General features: G+C 49.0%; 2 protein-coding genes across 2 annotated transcripts; one reads left to right on the top strand and one right to left on the bottom strand.

The window, feature by feature from the left end:
* The first annotated feature begins 499 nt into the window (after positions 1–499).
* LOC105892348 (family with sequence similarity 81 member B) lies at positions 500–5,619 on the top strand. Its single transcript, XM_031562324.2, has 8 exons — positions 500–571; positions 694–1,075; positions 1,663–1,781; positions 3,098–3,227; positions 3,481–3,563; positions 3,808–3,943; positions 4,134–4,329; positions 5,375–5,619. The coding sequence occupies exons 2-8, from the start codon at positions 941–943 to the stop codon at positions 5,518–5,520; spliced, it is 945 nt and encodes a 314-aa protein (XP_031418184.1). The 5' UTR covers positions 500–571; positions 694–940; the 3' UTR covers positions 5,521–5,619.
* A 1,640-nt stretch (positions 5,620–7,259) lies between these two features.
* fan1 (FANCD2 and FANCI associated nuclease 1) lies at positions 7,260–18,052 on the bottom strand. Its single transcript, XM_031562318.2, has 14 exons — positions 17,939–18,052; positions 15,903–17,483; positions 15,445–15,539; positions 15,381–15,412; positions 14,456–14,692; positions 14,185–14,316; positions 13,790–13,898; positions 13,573–13,692; positions 12,769–12,933; positions 11,744–11,894; positions 10,821–10,924; positions 10,419–10,613; positions 9,944–10,072; positions 7,260–7,845 (listed from the first exon to the last, which is right to left on the bottom strand). The coding sequence occupies exons 2-14, from the start codon at positions 17,344–17,346 to the stop codon at positions 7,708–7,710; spliced, it is 3,051 nt and encodes a 1,016-aa protein (XP_031418178.1). The 5' UTR covers positions 17,347–17,483; positions 17,939–18,052; the 3' UTR covers positions 7,260–7,707.
* Positions 18,053–18,190: the final 138 nt, after the last annotated feature.

Below are 18,190 nucleotides of genomic sequence, written 5' to 3'. Positions count from 1 at the left end.
AAAAAAAGTTCCTGCATAAAGGGCACTCATTCACTCCGAGAACATGTGGGCAGGTGCTTGAGCATCGTCTGGGGTCTATTTGTGCAGGTGCCTACCATTAATTGTACACATTTAAAATAAAACTTACAGGACAATTCACTTTAAAACACAGAGATACTGCGTTTTAATGCGAGACAGAGTTTTAATGAATGTTATGACCATTTTATAATCATTAATTGAAGTAGGCCTATAGCCTATGCCTGCATTAGGCCCACATTTCAAATGCGGGTGCCGTGCCACTCACTAAATTGAAAATATCAGACCTAAAAAATATTAATGAACTCACCTCATTGTTTATTTGTTGGTGTTTTAATTTGAGATTTCTATTTACTGCAAGATAATTATTCTGTGGAGGAATGTAGGCTACTGTTCATTTGCATATTTGCAGTGTCTTTCGTTACTATGGTCACAGCATCATTCCTCTGCCATGAATAGCCTAGCACCACAGAGTATCCGATGTCGAGCATGTGGACCCGAAACCGCTTGTAATGTCATGCCTTTGCTATGGTCGGAAGGTAAATGTTTCCTCCAGGTATGCAATGATATCGAATTTATCCTCAAGAGTCGGCCTATAGTCTGTGTTTTGCATAGTTTACTTGCATCGGTGCTTTAAAAAGTTAGGCTAAGCATAGGCCATTGTGTTCTTCTCCACAGTTCTCCTCAGTAACGTAATGTCCTCCGCTGGTGCTCTTCACCTGCCATTCATCCGCCTATCAAGCCACCTGAGATGTCGCGACCACGCCTTCCTAGTCTACCGAGGCACGAACAGTCCTAAAAGGTAACATTTGAATTAATTAGTGATCCAATTCAGAACTTTGAGTTCTGTCCTTCTGTTGTCCCCCGTAGGAGAGCTCGCCACGGTGAGAAATGCTCCGTTTCCCCCCGGGGTACCTGCGGTGATATGGCCCCCAATCTGCGCGAGGGTAATGAAAACGCTGTCAGAGAGGCTGAAGACCAAGAGCAGATCCGTCTCCTACTTGACGACCACATCCGCGCAGTTACGGCGCTTATTCGGCGACTCAACCGGGATATTCAGGTAGGCTACGGTTATTTGGTCCCATACCTACCTGGTTTTTACTTGCACCTTTCCTTGGGAAGGATTCGATGTTGAAAATGGCATGTCTACCACATCGGCAAGCCAGCCACACGTGCAGAATTATAGACCGTTTCCTCAGGATGTACAAGGGAAGGAGGAAAAGGCCTGATCAAATACAGTATTTGTACGTCTTGTACGTATGGCTTAAACCATTAATATGATGTGTGACGCTCTGTGATCACAAACGAGCCTTGCAGCAATTCACCCTGTGTACCGTGCTGTGTGTGTGTGTGTGTGTGTGTGTATGTACCGTCTGTTAGTGCTGTGTGTGTGTGTACCGTCTGTTAGTGCTGTGGGTGTGTGTGTGTACCGTCTGTTAGTGCTGTGTAGGTGAGAATACCCACCTGTGTGTGTGTGTGTGCCGTCTGTCAGTGTTGTGTGTGTGTACCGTGTTGGTGAGAATATCCCCCTGTGTGTGTGTACCGTCTGTCAGTGCTGTGTGTGTGTGCGCGTGTGTGTGTGTACAGGGTGTCACTGCTGTGTAGGTGAGAATATTCCCCTGTGTGTGTGTGTGTGTGTGTGTACAGGGTGTCCAGCAGCAGATGAGAGCTCAGGATGAAGTGACTCACGGGACCCAAACAAGCGTCCGCAGGATGGAGTTGCAGCAGCTCGCTGTCCTCAGTGACCTCAGGGCAAGAGTGGGGAGGTCAGAGGTCAACATCACCTTCTCTGAGACTTCCTGCTCTTTCCTTCCTGTTTGTAGCCTCCTGTTCTTTTGGCCTCCTCACACAGGGGGTGATGTGTGTGTGTGTGAGGTCCATCTGTGGGGCTTGAGGAAGAGGCAGGCAGATAGTTCATACACAGAATCAAGAAAATACTTCAGATATACATTATATTGGCATACATGGGGCAGTTGTACATCAGGCCTACATACAGGTTAGCATATGGGGGCAGTTGTACATCAGGCATACATACAGGTTGGCATAAGTGGGGCAGTTGTAGATCAGGCATTAATGCAGGTCGCAGAGTGTAGAAAGGCAGATCGTAAGTTAAGAGAGCAATGCCAGCATTCAAATATAATGGTCTCACATAGGGTTCTTATGAATAGAATGAGTGGATGATTGTGATCATATTAGCACAGAAATGGGTGGTGTGTGTGTGGTGCATTGTAGGCAATGAGTAGTCGAACTTTGGAGTAGTAGAACTTTGGATGCGATTGTTAGATGTGATTGGGCAGCAGGAAGCAGGGGACAGCAGCGCCTCCCAGTGAAGAGTCTGACTAGAATTATGAGTATGACATCGTCAGGCTAGCATTAGGTATTCTTATAGATAGTCTTGTATACTTAAGTGTAAACGTAGTTATAGTGGTGGAGAACAGTGGTAACATCCATCAGCGTTGCAAGCAATGGTCCTACTATCGGGAGAGAGAAGAGAGACAAGTTAGTACACAGATTCAAAATGACATGTTTACAGTAGCCAGACACCGGAGAGATGGCAGAGGAAGGAGAAGTTATATGGTATGAGAGATCCTTGGCAACCTAGGCCTAACGCAGCATCACTAAGGCCCTTGGCAACCTAGGCCTAACGCAGCATCACTAAGGCCATTGGCAACTTAGATCTAACGCAACATCACTAAGGTCCTTGGCAACCTAGGTCTAACGCAACATCACTAAGGTCCTTGGCAACCTAGGTCTAACGCAGCATCACTAAGGCCCTTGGCAACTTAGGTCTAACGCAACATCACTAAGGTCCTTGGCAACCTAGGTCTAACGCAGCATCACTAAGGCCCTTGGCAACTTAGGTCTAACGCAACATCACTAAGGTCCTTGGCAACCTAGGCCTATGGCAGCATAACTAAAGTCCTTGGCAGCCTAGGCTTAATGCAGTGTGTTGACAGGTGTGATGTTTGTGTTTGTGTGTGTGTGTGTGTGTGTGTGTGTGTGTGTGTGTGTGTGTGTGTGTGTGTGTGTGTGTGTGTGTGTGTGTGTGTGCGCGCTGTGGATTCTCCATGTGTGTTGACAGGTGTGATGACAGCATTGCCAGGCTGGCAGCTGATTTCCGCGGCACCAATGAGAGGATCTACAGGCTGATCAGGCAGCATCACGGCTCCCAAACATCCATGGAGGCCAAACTCAGGGACCTGGAAACACAGGTGGCTCAGTCACACACACACACACACACACACACACACACACACACACACACACACACACACACACACACACACACACACACACAAACAAAAGTAAAACAGACCCACAGCCATGACCACATCACACATCTAAGTACAGGACTGGACCAGGTGGAGTTTGAAACTAGTGTTGAATGACAGCACTGCTGTAAAAGGTGCTTACATCACACATTCAACACCGGTTCTTTTTTTCTGTCCCATGCTCCGGGGGAAGGTTAGTTTGGTGTGCAGCAAAGCAGCACGAGGAAGCACCCCAGACCAGACCAGCATACCCTCAGGCAACATAGAGGACACAAGGTAAGCCATCACCCTCCCTGGCTGTTAGTGGGCTCCTGCCAGTCTCTCAGTGTGTCTCCTCCCCTCCATCATTCCCAGTGTCTCCCCCCCTCCATCTCTCCATCATTCCCAGTGTGTCTCCTTCCCTCCATCATTCCCAGTCTCCCCCCCCTCCATCTCTCCATCATTCCCAGTGTGTGTCCTTCCGTCCATCTCTCCATCATTCCCAGTGTGTCCCCCCCCTCCATCTCTCCATCACTGCCAGGTTCAAAGCCCTGTCGGAGGAGCTGAAAGCCCAGATCACCTCAGCACAGAGCTGTCTGAAGACAGAGCGGGACAGTGTGCTGAGGGGCGCCCTGGACAAGATCGAGAGCCTGGTGCAGTCCATGAGGAACAGAAGTGTGAGAATAACAGTAGAATCTTAACTGCGTCTTCATGAAGTAGTTATGAAAGCCTCTTCAGCAACTGGTTTAAATGTGAAGAGGTCTACTGAGCTAGCTATTAATCAGTCAGTCTACTCTTCAGCATACCCATGTATTTACAGTACTATAACAGAAACACTCTTTCTTCTCCGCCTTGTGTTTTGAGAAGAGTGGTAATGAGAAGGCCATGCTGGAGAGGTACGGCCTGCTGTCAGATAAACTGGACAGGCTGGAGGAAACACAGAAGAAGAGAGGACTGCCACATCCTGACAGGAGCCTGGAGGAGATGATTGACAGCCGCGTCAGCCAACTCCAGAAGAAGCTCTGGGAGGAGATGCAGGCGATGAGAGCAGAGACTAACAATGGTACCACAACACCCACATTTAACAACAATCACTGCAAAATGTTATGATTCATTACAAAATGAAAGAGACTAACAATGGTACCACAACACCCACATTTAACAACAATCACTGCAAAATGTTATGATTCATTACAAAATGAAAGAGACTGAAAATGGTACCACACGACACAGGTGCTGTATGTGAGATGGGCACATTTTACCACTGTCTTCCACTAGGGGGCAGTGCACAGAGGCATGATGTTTACTACACTCTAAGGGCTGAAACACACCAAACGCGTTTTTAAAACGGAAGACGCTTCAAAAACATCTTGGCAAAGTGCGGCGGGCAAAACAGCCGCATGGGGCACCAGGCTGTTTTGCCTGGCGCCTAGGAAGCAGAGCTGCGTGCGCAACCTGCCTGGGCTGAGTGTGACATTGATGAGCGGTGCGCCTCCGCACCTTGTGCTGAAAAGTTGAGAATATTTCAACTTTTAAGCGCACCTAAAAAATGCTACAAATACGCAACGCGTGGCGGAGAAAAGGCGCACACGCAAGGCGCGCCGTACCATAGGAAACAATGCATTTGCTAGTGTCCCGTTTTTTAAAAACGCGTTTGGTGTGTTTCGGCCCTTATGCTGTAGGCTACTTGGGAAAATTAAAAAATGTAAAGAATCGACTATTCATCTCATCAGGACCAGGGGAGCAAGTGCTCAAGCTAACAATCTCGCAGACTGTTATTTATTAAAAATAAAATAGCTTACAGTAACACACCTTTACTTTATTTATTAAATGTTTCAATAGGCCTATGAGCAGTATCCTAATAATATTCTTTAAAAATAACCCATAGCCTCTATGAAGATGTTAAATCAAGCTGATCATTTTTCATCAGTCCATGGCTGCCACTCTATTAGTATTCCATAGGCTAACGTTTCCAATATCCAAATATGATTGCATGGACTATTAACCACGTAGACCTCCATATTTAAGCCAGCCAACGGAGTTCGCGGAGCTAGCTAGTCATAATAATATAGTTTGAATTATTCTTGTTTGTGTTTCTCTGATGTCAGGCTTCACCTTCGTCCATGACAGCCTGGGCTCTCTCAGGCAGGTCCTGGAGGCCAGGATGAAGCTCGAGAGGGACCAGCTCCTGAGGCAGATCAGGCTGAAGGAGGAGAAGGGGACAGGGGAGGAGGAGAAAGACAGCCAGGGCTGACCGCCGCCCTCCTGGAGGAGGGAGGTCCTGGTGCTATCTACACACGCTCACAAAGGACCTCTGGAAGTGTGTCTATAGACACACCGTTGCAGGCTCAGAGAAGAGAGTGTGTGTGTGTGTGTGTGTGTGTGTGTGTGTGGACACCTGCGCAGGCTCAGAGAGGAGTGTGTGTGTGTGTGTGTGTGTGTGTGTGTGTGTGTGGACACCTGCGCAGGCTCAGAGAGGAGAGTGTGTGTGTGTGTAGACACACCTGCGCAGGCTCAGAGAAGAGAGTGTGTGTGTGTGTGGACACCTGCGCAGGCTCACAGAGGAGAGAGTGTGTGTGTGTAGACACACCTGCACAGGCTCAGAGGCGAGTTCTGATGCTCAAGTAAGACACACCGACATAGAATCAATAGAACAGGTTTGTACTTTCGGCACCTAAGTTTCGCAGAGCTGCACAAAGGAAGGAATGGAGATGGAGGGATGAGGATTCCGGAACTCAGTTGGAATGGAGATGGAGGAATGAGGATTCCAGAACTCAGTTGGAATGGAGATGGAGGGATGAGGATTCCAGAACTCAGTTGGAATGCCGGATCATTGCTTGAGGCCTCAGCCTCTACATGAGGCATTCTGTGCTCAGCCCTATTACTGCTGTATATCACTGCTCTATAATACTGAGTTACTGCAGGAAGGGACGTGTGGACATGAGTTACTGCAGGAAGGGCCGTGTGGACATGATTACTGAAGGAAGGGACATGTGGACATGATTACTGCAGGCAGGGACGTGTGGACATGATTACTGCAGGAAGGGACGTGTGGACATGATTACTGAAGGAAGGGATGTGTGGACATGAGTTACTGCAGGAAGGGACGTGTGGACATGATTACTGAAGGAAGGGATGTGTGGACATGAGTTACTGCAGGAAGGGACGTGTGGACATGATTACTGCAGGAAGGGACGTGTGGACATGATTACTGCAGGACCGTGTGGACATGATTACTGAAGGGATGTGTGGACATGATTACTGAAGGGATGTGTGGACATGATTACTGCAGGAAGGGATGTGTGGACATGATTACCATGTGGACATGATTACTGCAGGAAGGGCCGTGTGGACATGATTACTGCAGGGATGTGTGGACATGATTACTGCAGGGATGTGTGGACATGATTACCATGTGGACATGATTACTGCAGGAAGGGCCGTGTGGACATGATTACTGCAGGAAGGGCCGTGTGGACATGATTACTGCAGGGATGTGTGGACATGATTACTGCAGGAAGGGACGTGTGGACATGATTACTGCAGGAAGGGATGTGTGGACATGATTACTGCAGGAAGGGACGTGTGGACATGATTACTGCAGGAAGGGATGTGTGGACATGATTACTGCAGGAAGGGACGTGTGGACATGATTACTGCAGGAAGGGATGTGTGGACATGAATGTTCTGTTTGTCCTATTCAGGCCAGCAGTGAGTAAGGTGGAGACGCTGGAGAGTGTCCACTCTCGACTCTACGCTTCCAACTGCCCACGGACCTCAGTAAGACTTGCCATTCAGTTTTCACAATGACAACACACAAGTAGTCAAAGTTCAAAGTTACATTTTACTTTACAGTTCCATTCCAATGCACCTGTACAAAAAATATTTGAGATTATTATTTAATTTAAGAGGTCAGCTCTGAATGACCCCCCCCCCCCCCACACACACACACACACACACACACACACACACACACACACACACACACACACACACCCCCCCCCCCCCCACACACACACACAGTTCAGTTTGTTGGCTCACAGAACACAAAGCCATGCGTCTTGACTCACGCCCACAGTATTTCATAAACGTTTCCACAGAGATCTCAGAGCTTCAGCAGCAGATTTCATACATTAACGCAAGGCAGCCCTCTGAGGATGCACCTTAGTATAGTACATAAAAGAGGATGGGTCTGCGTATGGTGCACACAGGAGGCCGGATCTTCATATGGTACACACAGGAGGTATATGGGTCTGCATATAGTACACACAGGAGGTATATGGGTCTGCGTATGGTACACACAGGAGGCCGGATCTTCGAATGGTACACACAGGAGGTATATGGGTCTGCGTATGGTACACACAGGAGGCCGGATCTTCGTATGGTACACACAGGAGGTATATGGTTGGTGAGCGTGGAGCACCTTCACTCCCCGTGCTCCTCAGTCCAGGTGGGCGGTGCGCCCCCCTGTGGCGGTCACGTGACACACCTCCACGTCAGCGCCCCACTTCCGTAGCTCATCCAGCCAGATCTGCTGCTTCTGGGACAGCCGATCATTAGGGCCCTTCACCTCCACCACCTGGAGAAACCACAGCAGGCTCACTTTAAACACCCACACAGAGGACAGTCATCATTTAAACACTCACACAGCAGAGTCATCCTTTAAACACTCACACAGCAGATAAATCCTTTAAACACTCACACAGCAGAGAAATCCTTTAAACACTCACACAACAGAACAGTCATCAGATAAACACTCACACAACAGGCTCACTCTAAACACTCACACAAGTCAGCATTTAAACACTCACACACATGACAGTCATCATATAAACACTCACACAGCAGACAGTCATCATTTAAACACTCACACAGCAGAGTCATCCTTTAAACACTCACACAGCAGACAGTCATCATTTAAACACACACACAGAGGACAGTCATCATTTAAACACCCACACACATGACAGTCATCATTTAAACACACACAGAGCAGAGTCATCCTTTAAACACTCACACAGCAGAGTCATCTTATACACTCACATAGCAGACAGTTATCATTTAAACACACACACAACAGGCTCACTTTAAACACTCACACAGCAGACAGTCATCATTCAAACACTCACACAGCAGACAGTCATCATTTAAACACACACACATGACAGTCATCATTTAGATAGATAGATAGATGGATACGTTATTAATCCCGAAGGAAATTTAGGTAATCATTTAAACACTCACACACATGACAGTCATCATTTAAACACTCACACAACAGTCATCATTTAAACACTCACACAGATGACAGTCATCATTTAAACACACACACACAGCAGTCATCATTTAAACACACACACAGAGCAGAGTCATCCTTTAAACACTCACACAGCAGAGTCATCCTTTAAACACTCACACAGCAGAGTCATCTTATAAACACTCACACAGATGACAGTCATCATTTAAACACACACACAGATGACAGTCATCATTTAAACACTCACACAGCAGAGTCATCCTTTAAACACTCACACAGCAGAGTCATCTTATAAACACTCACACAGATGACAGTCATCATTTAAACACTCACACAGATGACAGTCATCATTTAAACACTCACACAGAGCAGAGTCATCCTTTAAACACTCACACAGCAGAGTCATCTTATAAACACTCACACAGATGACAGTCATCATTTAAACACTCACACAGATGACAGTCATCATTTAAACACTCACACAGAGCAGAGTCATCCTTTAAACACTCACACAGCAGAGTCATCTTATAAACACTCACACAGATGACAGTCATCATTTAAACACTCACACAACAGGCTCTCTTTAAACACTCACACAGAGGACAGTCAGAGTCATCATTGAAACATAGAGGTGTTTGCTTATGGATAAATATGTATTACTTGACATTAAGATACATGTGATTTCTGAATGCTTGTGTTTTCCTGTTGTACCCAGTGGTATATGAGCACACATGTGAAGAGTCTGGTGGCTCAATAAATCCCCAAAAAGTGAAAACAGGTGATAGATAATTTTCTTCAGTAAACTGCTTCAGTTTCTGTTCTCAATTAGTTTTAAGTTATTTAGTTTAAACTGTAATCAGCAAATATTTCTGTCATACATCAGAGTGCAGAACATGCATAGGCTGCAACAAAACTGAATAAGCTGCAATGAAACTGGAGGAATGCCTCCATCTGAAGGGAGCTGAGAATCCTAAATTATTAATTACACAACTACTTGACACAGTTTTATTAACATACACTACACTACATGGCCTCCAGGGTCATGATGATCAGTTCCTGCTCATTCCTGAAGCTGTTTGCGGCCCGCTGTATTCTCACAGCATGCAGCTGCGCACTCTGCCTGCTTTACCCTGTGTGCCCTCACCCTGTATCTGTGTGCCCTCACCCTGTAGCTGTGCCCTCACCCTGTAGCTGTGCCCTCACCCTGTAGCTGCCCTGTGTGCCCTCACCCTGTAGCTGTGCCCTCACCCTGTAGCTGCCCTCTCACCCTGTAGCTGTGTGCCCTCACCCTGTAGCTGCCTGTGCCCTCACCCTGTAGCTGCCCTCTCACCCTGTAGCTGTGTGCCCTCACCCTGTATCTGTGTGCCCCCTCACCCTGTAGCTGTGTGCCCCCTCACCCTGTAGCTGTGTGCCCCCTCACCTTGTAGCGGCAGGTGCCTGTGTTCCACACCACCAGGTCAGGCAGGCCTGCACGGCAGTGTCTGTAGTCTCTGGCCATCCTCAGGATCACCTCGGCCAGGAAAGAGCCGCCCATACATGCCACCAGACCCTGTGTGGAGGGAGGAGAGTAGGACTGATGCACTGCAGTGTGGACATGACCAGCGCACACTATTATCAGCTGACCACTGCAGTGTGGACAGGACCAGCTGACCACTGCTGTGTGGACATGACCAGTGCTCACTCTTTTCAGCTGACCACTGCTGCAGAGATGAGAAGCATTCCCAGTTGATCAGCACGTTCACACACACACACACACACACTGCTCACCTGAGCCTGCTGCAGAGATGAGAATCATTCCCAGTTGACCAGCACGCGCACATACACACACACACACACACACACACACACACACACACACACACACACAGACACACACAGACACAGACACAGCTCACCTGAGCCTGCTGCAGAGATGAGAAGCGTTCCCAGTTGACCAGCGCACACACTCGGCCCTCCTGCCTGTGCCACACGTCAGCCAGCAGCTCCTGCAGGGTTTCCCCCGAGGCCTCACGGACCAGCTGCACGCGCGCCTCGATGGCCTCCCGCCGGTTACCGTAGAAACAATCAGTGTGCAGGTCGAGCGGGCATGTCTGACGAGAGACAGAGGGACGAGACCAGTAAAGAGCAGCACACCTCCACAACTACCCCCAGACCACAGATCTGAAGTCACCACTGACCTGCAGGTGGTCTGTGGGTCGTGTCTGTGGGTATCTCATACCTGACCTGCAGGTGGTCTGTGGGTATCTCATACCTGACCTGCAGGTGGTCTGTGGGTCGTGTCAGTGGGTGGCTCATACCTGGTAGGGATATCTGAAGACGTCAGGTACTCCCTCCATGAAGATGACGTCCCACATGAGGAGCCCAAACAGGGTGGAGAAGGTGGAGCCCTCACCATGCAGCCCTGCAGGAGAGACGACAGGGGCAGGGGTCAGGGTCACACACACACACACACACACACACACACACACACACACACACACACACACACACAGTCTCATCACCAGGTCTCACACACAATCACACACTCTCATCACCAGGTCTCACACACAACCTGGAGGCTCATTGTCTGTGGTAGAGTAATCTGCTTGTGTGTGTGGTGTGCAGCGTCTGTGAGAAATCTGATTGTGTGTGTGTGTGTGTGTGTGTGCACAGCGTCAGCCTGTAATCTCGTGTGTGTGTAACTCACCCTGGTCAAAGTGTGCTAACCCTAACTCACCCTGGTCAAAGTGTGCTAACCCTAACTCACCCTGGTCAAAGTGTGCTAACCCTAACTCACCCTGGTCAAAGTGTGCTAACCCTAACTCACCCTGGTCAAAGTGTGCTAATGCTAACTCACCTTGGTCAAAGTGTGCTAATGCTAACGCTAACTCACCCTGGTCAAAGTGTGCTAATGCTAACGCTAACTCACCCTGGTCAAAGTGTGCTAACGCTAACTCACCCTGGTCAAAGTGTGCTAATGCTAACGCTAACTCACCCTGGTCAAAGTGTGCTAATGCTAACGCTAACTCACCCTGGTCAAAGTGTGCTAATGCTAACGCTAACTCACCCTGGTCAAAGTGTGCTAACGCTAACTCACCCTGGTCAAAGTGTGCTAATGCTAACGCTAACTCACCCTGGTCAAAGTGTGCTAATGCTAACGCTAACTCACCCTGGTCAAAGTGTGCTAATGCTAACGCTAACTCACCCTAGTCAAAGTGTGCTAATGCTAATGCTAACTCACCCTGGTCAAAGCCCAGATGCCTGTAGTGGGCCAGTGCCAGATCCTCCACAGAACACATGATGGTGGCATCACCCTCTCCGTCCGCTGGAAGCAGGAAGACAGATTTACCCATGCCACCCTGGTGCGGGAACATGTGACCCCGGATGGTGACCTGGCCAATCACACACAGAACAAAACATTCAGGAGTGTAACTTCAGCAGTGAGGGCTGCTCTCTGTAACACACAGCTGTGCCCCTGCTGTCTGTGAGGGGAGAGGCACGGTATCTAGTTTTCCATACCGTCTGTCATACCTTCCTCACATTTCACAGAGGTACACGGTATATGAATGTATTTGTATATTTGTGTAAGAAAAAAAAAACGTAAAAGCTGCGTTGCTGGTGATAGAAGTCATTGTAGAATGTATCGTCTAGCCTACAATTTTGTGTTTCTACTATACAATTATCCTACCTAATCAAGTCTGGCTGGGTTCAAATACTTAAAATAATTAGCTCATAGAATAATGCATAGATAAGAGATAAGCAGCCTTGTGCCATAGATTCAGCATCCCTTGCTGGGGGACCTGAGGACTCTACCACAGCGGATACGACACATCAGTGAGCAGATCGGAGCTGATGTGTGGGCGGTGGCGGCAGAATAGCAGTTGAATAAAATCATGTGGCTGATAGACAGCTTTTGTAGTTGGTGGAAGTCATCTGATTCCACATCCAGTCATATTTAATTGATAAGCTAGGAGACCTACAGAGCAGAAATGACCTAATCTGAGCTAAATCTGGCTGGTTCAACAGAAAAAGGAGTGTCTGTATTTTTGCCGGAATTGAAAATCATACCATAGTACCATAATACCTTGACACCGGCCTAGCCTACACAGTAGCACACTGGACTGGACCCTGACGCTTCGGGGATGGGAGGCAGGTGTGTGTGCAAGAGGGCTACCGCCCCTGAACCTACAAACACGCAGCTCTGTCCGCTAACCGATTTTTGGGCTTACAGCCATCTCTTCACAATGTCCCTGTCCCCAGACTCACGTGAGGGACGTCATTGACGTGGATGCTGGGCATGTCTCTGAGGAGGAGCCGGTACTTCTTCAGGCTCGGCGACTCCTTCATCCTGTCGGCCCGTTGCTGCAGCGCCAGCTGGTGGCCGGTCCGCACCAGCGGGTCCAAGAGCCCGTCCCGGATCGCACCGATAGCCTGCGGTGTGGAAACCACAACAGGGACAATACGAGCGGACCGAGTTTAAGTGCATTTCATTGGATATCTACCAAGGAAAGCTCAATCCACTTCAGAGGCCAAACCTACACCCAGACCAGAGACACCAGCTCAGTGAACGGCCTCATCACCACCGTATGCTGTACACTGCAAATATCAATTACACCTTCATGGTTTTTGACTACACATAACTTTTCAACTTTTCTAAAGAACACTTCAGAAATATACCCTCATTTTAAAAAACATCTCTGATGAGTGATTCAGTATCTTGGCTGATTCGGTACCTGTTCAGTATCTTGGCTGATGCTGTACCTGTACGTGGTGTTTGAGGTGATGCTGTACCTGTTCGTGGTGTTTGAGGTGCTGTACCTGTTCGTGGTGTTTGAGGTGATGTACCTGTTCGTGGTGTTTGAGGTGCTGTACCTGTTCGTGGTGTTTGAGGTGCTGTACCTGTTCGTGGTGTTTGAGGTGCTGTACCTGTTCGTGGTGTTTGAGGTGCTGCTGTACCTGTTCGTGGTGTTTGAGGTGCTGTACCTGTTCGTGGTGTTTGAGGTGATGCTGTACCTGTTCGTGGTGTTTGAGGTGCTGTACCTGTTCGTGGTGTTTGAGATGATGCTGTACCTGTTCATGGTGTTTGAGGTGCTGTTGAAGGTTCAGGGCCAGACGGTCCCACCAGCGCCCCCTACTGTCGGGACAGTAGACTGACTGGGCCAGTAAAGACCTCAACTCTGCCACAGCCTCCTGCACACAGCAGAGTCGTAACATCAGATGACACATTTCCTTTCATATGGTATGACACAGCTTGCCTCTACGCAGCCGTGAGAGTTAGTGTGCCCACCTCATAACGCCGTAACCTCTGGAGTATCTCCACGCCGCGAGACATAATGCGAGTGTAGCTCCACCCTACAGTAAAGAACCGCAGAAATACCGGCAGGTCTTCCTCATGTCTACACACACACACACACACACACACACACACACACACACACACACACACACACACACACACACACACACACACACACACACACACACACACACACACACACACACACAGTAGAACAAGGATACATTTAACAGCTGAGCACTTATTTACAAACACACAGAAAACATGTGTTCACACCTTTTCCCAGGTGATCTATGACTGTCTGAGCAGAAGAGCAGGACTGATGTCCTCAGCAGTAACTGCCACAGCAGGTACCATGTGTAGATGAATGGATGCCATGTGCTTACTGGAAGTCCCCACTCTGCCACAGCTCCTGCCATGTTGCCTTGGCAGCTGTGTAAAGCCCCAGGGCGTCCTCCCAGCTGCCTGACTGCATGGCTGAGGCCACCTCCTGCAGGCAGCGCATGGCCACCTCGTACCTGAGGGGGTGCAGAGAGAGGGCCCGTCACAAACACTCGTACCAGTCCACACACACACAATAAACAATTAACACCAGACACCCCCCACCACACACACACACACACACACACACACACACACACAGCACTCCCCACTGACCTGATGAGGTCGTCCCTGTGGCGGAACACTCTGGCCTTGCGCTGGACGGTGTACTCTGGGAAGGCCAGCTGTCCTGAGTTGACCAGCAGGATGGTGTAAAGCTGACCCTGCCCCCCCCCAGCGGCCGACGTCTCATCGTCCAGCGCCTCCGTCAGTGAGAACAGCAGCAGCAGCCGAGAGAACACGGCACGCGGACACACAGCCAGACGCACGCACTGCCCAGCCAGCTGCCTGCCTCTGTACCAGCACAGGGAGGGAGGGAGAGAGAGACAGAGGGAGGGAGAGAGAGAGGGAGAGGGAAGGAGAGAGAGGGAGGGAGAGGGAGAAAGAGAAAGAGAGAGGGAGAGAGAGAGAGAGAGAGAGCGGGAGGGAGGGAGAGGGAGAGAGAGAGGGAGAGAATTTAACAATTTAACTTTAAAGGATTTCATATTCCAGAGACTTAAGCCAGATGTGCATCACTGGTGGCCAGTCTGAGGGCAGAGTGCATCTGTTACCACCCCACCTCTTCAGAATAACTGCCCCAGTGCTGCTGTCCTGTTACCACCCCACCTCTTCAGCATAACTGCCCCCGTGCTGCTGTTCTGTTACCACCTCACCTCTTCAGGATAACTGCCCCAGTGCTGCTGTTCTGTTACCACCTCACCTCTTCAGGATAACTGCCCCAGTGCTGCTGTCCTGTTACCACCCCACCTCTTCAGGATAACTGCCCCAGTGCTGCTGTCCTGTTACCACCTCACCTCTTCAGGATAACTGCCCCAGTGCTGCTGTCCTGTTACCACCTCACTTATTCAGGATAACTGCCCCCGTGCTGCTGTTCTGTTACCACCTCACCTCTTCAGGATAACTGCCCCAGTGCTGCTGTTCTGTTACCACCTCACCTCTTCAGGATAACTGCCCCAGTGCTGCTGTTCTGTTACCACCTCACCTCTTCAGGATAACTGCCCCAGTGCTGCTGTTCTGTTACCACCTCACCTCTTCAGGATAATTGCCCCCGTAGTCCAGTAGTCTGCGTAGTCCAGCTTCTCCACCTGCAGCCACTTCAGCTTCCTCTGGAACAGCCTCACGTACAGCATCTGCCCTGGGCCTGAGGGAACACCAGCAGAGGCTCAGACGATGCAGATGCCCTATAGACAGTGACTGTAAAGCTGACAACATTTACATTTACATTTAGTCATTTAGCAAACTCTTTTGTCCAAAGCGACGTACAAGGGAGAGAACAGTCAAGCTAAGAGCAATAAAAAAAAAACATGGTGTGACAATAAATACTACTTGTAACAATAAATACTACAATGCAGGTTCAGACTACAGTTCTGGTTAGGGTTAGGGTTACCGGTCTGGTTTCTTCTGTAGACTGCAGTATTTCACAGTTATAATGCACATTCCTACTACCTCACCAGAAACACTACGAGACACATTTATAGTAAAATGGAGGAAGCTTCAGGCCCACCTGAGAGTTGCTGGAAGCCGTGGATGGATGCCAGGTCTTCCTGGTTGAAGAGCAGCCGATCGTCCTCGTGCTCCAGCACCGCCTCCAGCACCGACAGGAAGTTCCTGAGGTAATACGGCTTCCGGAAGGACCCTGACGTTCCCGCCCTGGCACGTGTGGCATCAGTGCTGGACTTCGGACGCTCCGGCTGTGATGTTCCTGATTCTCTCTTCTCTGTGGACTCAGAGCTCTGCTCCTGATGAAGAGCCAGCGCTGCTCTCCTCACAGTGTGGGACCCCTGCTCACTGCTCCGACTGGCCGAGGGAGCTTCTGCCTGGCCAACGCTCTCGCTGGGTGCTGTCTGGCCAACGCTCTCGCTGGGTGCTGCCTGGCCAACACCCTCGCTGGGTGCTGTCTGCTGGAGCTCTGATCTCCTCACAGTGCTGGAGGAGTCTCGCTCGTTACGCGTACCCAGTCCTGAGGTGGATGCCTGCTCACTGCTCTGACTGACTGAGGGGGCTTCTCTCTGTGTGATGCTCTCAGTGGGTCCTGCCTGCTGGGGGCAGGTGACAGGGGAGGCTTTTTCAGGGCCTCTCTCATGTCTGCCTCTCTTGCTGAGTTTGGACTTAAGTGCATGTGTGTCAGACCCGTTCCTTACAGTCACTTCCGTCAACCTCCTTTTAAATGAAAAAGACTTGCTGCAGTCAACAGGAGTTGCGTGTGATGAATGTGATTTTACAACTCCAAGGTCAGGCTCTTCCTGTTGTTCACAAACAGTTTGTTTCTGAGAGGAGAACCATTCTGAGGTATTTACTAGTGAGCATTTTGGCTCTGTGGAAACCTCTAATTGATTTTCTTTTTGAGAACTGTTCAGCTTACCATTTTCTCCGTCTTCCCCTTCTGCGCCACCTGTCTGCCTTGTTTTATTTTTTTCTGAGACCGTCAGGGCCTTTCCAGAGAGTCTGGAAGACAGGCTCCCAAGGGTGACGTTTTGGACAACTTTAGCCTGGTTTGTGACTTCCCCTATGTCCACCTCCTGTTGTTGTTGTTTTTGTACACCCTGGTTTTTAAAGTAAGGACTGCTCTTAAGTTCACCAGTCTGATCAGGTGACTTTGACCCGGTCTGCTGGACAGGCGTCCTCCTGCAGGCACGCTGAGGTGACAGGGAAGCTGCCGCGGTTTTCGGCTCCTGGCTGGACACCAGCATGTGCTCGCGCTCATTCTCCTGACGGAACTTCCGACACTGGGTGTCGATGTGTTCGTTGATCTTGAAGCGAGGCACGAGCTCGTCGCACAGAGGGCATGCCACTTTACTGGGTGGCGCGTTGCTGAAGAATGAGGTGATGGTACCCGCTTTGGGGCCGCCGTCCCCGGCATGGCTGTTACCTCTCTTTCTCTTCGTCAAAGACAGACTCCGCCGAGACGGCGATCCTCTTTCACACAGTGACCGACGTTTCTCTGCCATAAGCCTTGAATGTTTTATGTTTTCTTTAAAAGAGGCAAGGACCCCATGTTGCAGACGTAAACTATATCACACCGTAGTCTATGACTGTCCTCCAAGCAGTCCTACTCAGTGTATGGCGAAGCACTGAAGACATCCACCTGTCAAATGCACAAGATGCACACGATCAATTACACAAGGACATTTCCATAAAAACGCACAGGAAGGATACGTAAATGGACTTAAAAGCTTCAGAACTTCGGTGACAGCCTTCAAATTAAGATATGCTAGTAGCAAGTAAGATGCTGAAGAGTGACACTAGATAACAAGCCTTATAACGTTATGCCTCCTCTCTCCAGTGAACGTTGAAAATAGTTAAGCATAGTTACGTATGTCTTTTAGAAGGCCTAAATCCAGACTGCGAACTCCTGAAGTTAAGCTCAGTCTATAGGTAGTTATCTAGCAAGCTAACTAGAGAACGCAGCCCAATAAATAACAACGTTGTTAGCAACTGCAATGATTCCAGATAGACCACATAAGCACAGGGTCAGGAAAACTGGCTACATTTATACTGCAGCTAACATTAGTTTAGGGGATAACAAACAAATGCTACTACCGTCTCTATTATGGTAATGTTGATGCAAACTGATATGTTAAAAGCTGCAAGGACTTCCTCTATGTCCCACTCGGGTCGGTCCTGCTTCAGAGTAGACTGAAAGGCAGCAGTAATCGAGCAACGATCGTCAGTTTCAGACGTAAGTAATCAATTGATTTGTTTTGTTTATAATTTTAATGCTTATTATTAGTTAAAATCAAATAGCCTTCTGGAAATATAGCGTCTTATTCAACAACATTGTATCGCCTTTAT

The sequence above is a fragment of the Clupea harengus genome, chromosome 3, assembly GCF_900700415.2.
Source record: "Clupea harengus chromosome 3, Ch_v2.0.2, whole genome shotgun sequence".
Lineage (NCBI taxonomy): Eukaryota > Metazoa > Chordata > Actinopteri > Clupeiformes > Clupeidae > Clupea > Clupea harengus.
This window is presented reverse-complemented; position numbering and strand designations above follow the sequence as displayed.